This window comes from Coturnix japonica, unplaced genomic scaffold (assembly GCF_001577835.2).
Source record: "Coturnix japonica isolate 7356 unplaced genomic scaffold, Coturnix japonica 2.1 chrUnrandom692, whole genome shotgun sequence".
In the NCBI taxonomy this organism is placed as follows: domain Eukaryota; kingdom Metazoa; phylum Chordata; class Aves; order Galliformes; family Phasianidae; genus Coturnix; species Coturnix japonica.
The window spans coordinates 1-6,787 of NW_015440056.1; the positions used below are offsets into that span (position 1 = coordinate 1).

The 6,787-nt window shown below is 49.8% G+C and overlaps 1 protein-coding gene across 1 annotated transcript in view; it reads left to right on the plus strand.

Moving 5' to 3' along the window:
- Positions 1-70: 70 nt before the first annotated feature.
- LOC107307594 (gastric inhibitory polypeptide receptor-like) overlaps positions 71-6,787 on the plus strand; it is a 13,655-nt gene continuing 6,938 nt past the window's right edge. Inside the window, 5 exon segments of the mRNA XM_032441890.1 lie at positions 71-224; positions 3,578-3,681; positions 4,619-4,790; positions 5,850-6,009; positions 6,589-6,649. Of these exon segments, the coding sequence (XP_032297781.1) occupies positions 93-224; positions 3,578-3,681; positions 4,619-4,790; positions 5,850-6,009; positions 6,589-6,649 (629 nt within the window). The 5' untranslated portion in view covers positions 71-92.

Consider the following 6,787-nt stretch of genomic DNA (forward strand, 5'->3'; position numbering starts at 1 on the left):
GGGGGGATATGGGGGGATATGGTGGGATATAGGGGGATATGGGGTGGATATAGGGGGCTATGGGGTGGATATATGGGGCGCTATGGGGCGCTATGTTGGCAGTGCAGGGTGGGCTGGTGGTCCGTCGCTGCGGCCCCGACGGTCAGTGGGTGACGGACGGGAGCGGGAGAACGTGGAGGGACCATTCGCAGTGCGAGGACACGGAGATGGAGGCGCCGCTGCAGGTGGGGGGGGGTGCAATATATCGCGATATGGCACCATATATCATGATATGGAGTGATATGGTGTGATATGGAGTGATATGGTGTGATATGGCAGAATATATCGCGATATGGCACCATATATATTGATATGGCACGATATATCGCGATATGGCATGATATATCGCGATATGGCACCATATGTCGCGATATGGAGTGATATGGTGTGATATGGCACGATATATCGCGATATGGCACCATATATCGTGACATGGCACCATATACCGCGATATGGCACCATATATCGCGATATGGCACCATATACATCGCGATATGGCACCATATATCGCGATATGGCATGATATATCGCGATATGGCACCATATATCACGATATGGCACGATATATATTGATATGGCACCATATATCGCGATATGGCACGCTATATCACGATATGGAGTGATATGGTGTGATATGGCACAATATATCGTGATATGGCACCATATATCGCGATATGGCACCATATATCGCGATATGGAGTGATATGGTGTGATATGGATTGATACGGTGGGATATGTCGCGATATGGCACAATATGTCGCGATATGGAACGATATATCGTGATATGGCACGATATATATTGATATGGCACCATATATCGCGATATGGAACAATATATCGCAATATGGCACGATATATCGCGATATGACACGATATATCACGATATTGAGTGATATGGTGTGATATGGCACGATATATCGTGATATGGCACCATACATCGCGATATGGAGTGATATGGTGTGATATGGCACGATATATCGCGATATGGCACCATATATTGCGATATGGCACCATATATCGCTATATGGCACCATATATATTGATATGGCACAATATATCGCGATATGGCACGATATATCGCGATATGGCACCATATATCATGATATGGCTCCATATATCGCGATATGGAGTGATATATCGCGATGTGGAGTGATATGGTGTGATATGGCACCATATATCGCGATATGGCACAATGTATCGTGATATGGCACCGTATATCGCGATATGGCACCATATATCGCGATATGGCACAATATATATCGCGATATGGCACAATATATCGCGACATGGCACGATATATCGTGAGATGGCACCATATATCACGATATGGAGTGATATGGTGTGATATGGCGTGATATGATGCGATATGGTGGCGCGATGCGGCACGATATGGTGTGATATGTCGCAATATATCGCAATATGTTACGATCTTTCACGATATGTCGCGATATGCCGCGATATGGTGTGATATGGCAGCACGATATGTCGTGATATGTCGCGACATGTCATGATATGGCACAATATATCACGATATGGGGCGATATGTTGTGATATGGCTTGATATGGTGTGATATGGCAGCACAATATAGCACGATATGGCTTGATGTGGTGTGATATGGCAGCACAATATAGCACGATATGGCTTGATGTGGTGTGATATGTCACGATATGTCACGATATGTCATGATATGTTGTGGTATGTCATGATATGTCATGATTTGGTGTGATATGGCGGCACGATATGTCATGATATGTCACAATATGTCGTGATATGTCATGATATGTCGTGATATGGTGTGATATGGAGTAATACGGCGGCACGATATGTCGTGATATGTCTTGATATGGTGTGATATGTCGTGATATGTCATGATATGGTGTGATATGTCGTTATATGTTGTGATATGGTGTGATATGGAGTGATACGGCGGCACGATATGTCGCGATATGTCACGATATATCGCAATATGTCATGATATGTCATAATATGTCGTGATATGGTGTGATATGGAGTGATATGGCGGCACGATATGTCGTGATATGTCACGATATGTCGCAATATGTTGTGATATGATATGATATGACGTGATATGTCATGATGTGGTGTGATATGGAGTGATACGGTGGCACGATATGTCGTGATATGTCACGATATGTCACGATATGTCACGATATGTCACGATATGTCGCGATATGTCATGATATGGTGTGATATGGCGGCATGATATGTCACAATATGTCGCGATATGTCATGATATGTCATAATATGTCGTGATATGGTGTGATATGGAGTGATATGGCGGCACGGTATGTTGTGATATGTCACGATATGTCGCAATATGTCGTGATATGTCATGATATGGTGTGATATGTCGTGATATGTCGTGATATGTCACGATATGTCACGATATGTCGCGATATGTCACGATATGTCACGATATGTCACGATATGTCGTGATATGTCACGATATGTCGCGATATGTCATGATATGGTGTGATATGTCGTTATATGTTGTGATATGGTGTGATATGGTGTGATATGGCGGCACGGTATGTCGTGATATGTCACGATATGTCGTGATATGGTGTTATATGTAGTGATATGTCGTGATATGGTGGCACGATATGTCGCGATATGTCGCGATATGTCGCGATATGTCACGATATATCGCGATCTGTCATGATATGTCATGATATGTTGTGATATGGTGTGACATGGTGTGATATGGCGGCATGATATGTCACAATATGTCACGATATGTCATGATATGTCGTGATATGGTGTGACATGGTATGATATGGCGGCACGGTATGTCGTAATATGTCACGATATGGTGATATGTCACGATATGTCGCGATATGTCATGATATGTCGTGATATGTCGTGATATGGTGTGACATGGTGTGATATGGAGTGATATGGCGGCACGATATGTCGCGATATGTCACGATATGTCGCGATATGTCACGATATATCGCGATATGTCATGATATGTCATGATATGTCACGATATGTCGCGATATGTTGTGATATGTCATGATATGGTGTGATATGGCGGCACGATATGGTGTGATATGTCATGATATGTCGTGATATGTCGTGATATGTCACAATATGTCATGATATGTCATGATATGTCGCAATATGGAGTGATATGGAGTGATATGGTGTGATATGGAGTGATATGTCGTGATATGGTGTGATATGGAGTGATACAGCGGCATGATATGTCGCGATATGTCACGATATGTCATGATATGTCACGATATGGAGTGATATGGCGGCACGGTATGTCGTGATATGTCACAATATGTTGTGATATGTCATGATATGGAGCGATATGTCATGATATGTCACGATATGTCGTGATATGTCACGATATGTCACGATATGTCGTGATATGTCACGATATGGTGTGATATGGCGGCACAATATGTCATGATATGTCACAATATGTCACAATATATCGCGATATATCACGATATGTCGCGATATGTCACGATATTGCCCCCCCCGCCCCCTATATCCCCCCCATAGCGCCATGCCTGGCTGCTGGAGCAGTTCCGCCTGGTCTACACGGTGTGTTACTGCGTCTCCCTGGTCTCGCTGCTCCTCGCCCTGATCCTGCTGCTGCTCTTCAGGTATGGGGCATCTATGGGGCATCTATGGGGCAGCATTGGGTCCTATGGGGCAGCATGGGGCGCTATGGGGCACCTATGGGGCAGCATGGGGTCCAATGGGGCTCCATTGGGTCCTATGGGGCTCCATTGGGGTCCTATGGGGGCCATTGGGTCCTATGGGACTCCTATGGGGCTCTTATGGGGCTCCTTTGGGGCATCTATGGGGCAGCACTGGGTCCTATGGGGGGTCATTGGGTCCTATGGGGCTCCATTGGGTGCTATGGGGCACCTATAGGACACCTATGGGACACCCAAGGGTGCTATTGGGTCCTATAGGGATCCCATAGCACCCAGTGCTGCCCCATAGGACCCATAGACACCCCATAGCACCCAATGGAGCCCCATAGGTGCCCCATAGGACCCATAGACACCCCATAGCACCCATAGGTGCCCCATAGGAGCCCCATAGGACCCAATGCTGCCCCATAGCACCCAATAGTGCCCCATAGTGCCCAATGGCACCCTATAGGAGCCCCATAGCACCCAATGGAGCCCCATAGCACCCAATGGAGCCCCATAGGACCCATAGACACCCCATAGCACCCATAGGTGCCCCATAGCACCCAATGGAGCCCCATAGCACCCCATTGGAGTCCCATAGGACCAATGGAGCCCCATAGGTGCCCCCATAGGACCCATGGAGCCCCATAGCACCCAATGTGCCCCATAGGACCATAGACACCCATAACACCCAATGCTGCCCCATAGCACCCAATGTGCCCATAGTGCCCAATGGCACAACCCTATAGGAAGTCCATAGCACCCAATGGAGCCCCATAGGACCCATAGACACCCCATAGCACCCATAGGTGCCCCATAGCACCCAATGGAGCCCCATAGCACCCAATGGAGCCCCATAGCCCCCATAGGAGCCACTTGTGGGTCTCTGTCCCCACAGACGCCTGCGCTGCACCCGGAACTACATCCACTCCAACCTGTTCCTGTCCTTCGTGCTCCGGGCAGCCGCCATCTTGACCCGGGACGCGCTGTTACATCGGCACCTTCGACCCGGAACCGGAACCGGAACTGGAACCGGAACCACCGACCCAATGCAGCTCCTCAGCCGCGAGGTGGGTGCCGCCATCTTGGTTCGGACGCCATCTTGGTTCTGGTGCCGCCATCTTGGTTCTGGTGCCGCCATCTTGGTTCGGCCGCCATCTTGGTTCCATAACCACCCTGATGCTGCCATCTTGGTTCTGGTGCCGCCATCTTGGGTCTGGTGCCGCCATCTTGGGTCTGGTGCCGCCATCTTGGTTCTGGTGCCGCCATCTTGGTTCTGGTGCAGCCATCTTGGTGCCGCCATCTTGGTTCGGATGCTATCTTGGTTCTGGTGCCGCCATCTTGGTTCTGGTGCCGCCATCTTGGTTCTGCCGCCATCTTGGTGCCGCCATCTTGTTGCCGACATCTTGGTTCGGACGCCATCTTGGTTTGGACGCCATCTTGGTTCTGGTGCCGCCATCTTGGATCGGACGCCATCTTGGTTCTGGTGCCGCCATCTTGGTTCAGCCGCCATCTTGGTTCTGGTGCTGCCATCTTGGTTTGGACGCCATCTTGTTGCTGCCATCTTGATTCGGACGCCATCTTGGTTTGGACGCCATCTTGGTTCGGCTGCCATCTTGGTTCTGGTGCCGCCATCTTGGTTCGGATGCCATCTTGGTGCCGCCATCTTGGTGCCGCCATCTTGGTTCTGGTGCCGCCATCTTGGTTCTGGTGCCGCCATCTTGGTTTGCCCGCCATCTTGTTGCCGCCATCTTGGTTCGGCCGCCATCTTGCTTCCACCACCATCTTGTTTCTACCCCCACCCTGATGCTGCCATCTTGATTCCACCTCCATCATCTTGGTGCCGCCATCTTGGTGCCGCCATCTTGGTGCCGCGGCCATCTTGGTTCTATCGCCATCTTGGTGCCGCCATCTTGGTTCGGCCGCCATCTTGGTTTGGCCACCATCTTGATGCCGCCATCTTGGTTTTATCGCCATCTTGGTGCCGCCATCTTGGTGCCGCCATCTTGGTTCGGCCGCCATCTTGTTGCCGCCATCTTGATTCCACCTCCATCTTGGTGCCGCCATCTTGTTTCTACCCCCACCCTGATGCCTCCATCTTGTTCCTCCCCCCATTTTGTCCCCCCCAGGAGGTGGCCGGGTGCCGCCTGGCTCAGGCCATGACCCAGTACTGCGTGGGGGCCAACTATGGCTGGTTGTTGGCCGAGGGGCTGTTCCTGCACAAGCTGTTGGTCCTCGCCACCTTCTCCGGCGACCGCTGCCTTCCTGCCTTCCTGCTGCTGGGATGGGGTGAGCTGCCCCATAGCCCCATAGCCCCATAGCCCCATATCCTATAGCCCCATAGCCCCATATACTATAGCCCCATATCCCATATCCCCCAATCCCATATCCCATATCCTATACCCCATATCCCATATCCCATATCCCATATCCCCCAATCCCATATCCCATACCCATATCCCATATCCCATATATCCCACATCCCATATCCATATATCCCATATCCCATACCCATATCCCATATGCCACATCCCATACCCCATATCCCATACCCCATACCCCATATCCCATATCCCATATCCCATATCCCATATCCCATACCCCACATCCCACATCCCATATCCCATATCCCATATCCCATACCCATATCCCATACCCCATATCCCATACCCCATATCCCATATCCCATATCCCATACCCATATCCCATATCCCATATCCTATATCCCATATCCCATATCCTACATCCCATATCCCATATATCCCATATCCCATATCCCATATCCCATACCCATATCCCATACCCCATATCCCATATCCCATACCCCATGGCCCCATACCCCATATCCCACCCCATATCCCCCCACAGGAGCCCCCATTCTCTTTGTGGTCCCGTGGGTCGTGATGCGTTACCTCTATGAGAACGAAGGGTGAGTCCACCCCATATCCCACCCGATAACCCCCATATCCCCCCTTTATCGCCCCTAATAGTCCCCCTTATATACCCCCGCATTATCCCCAGTATCCTCCCATCTCCTATATCCCCCCATATCCACCCCATATCCCAT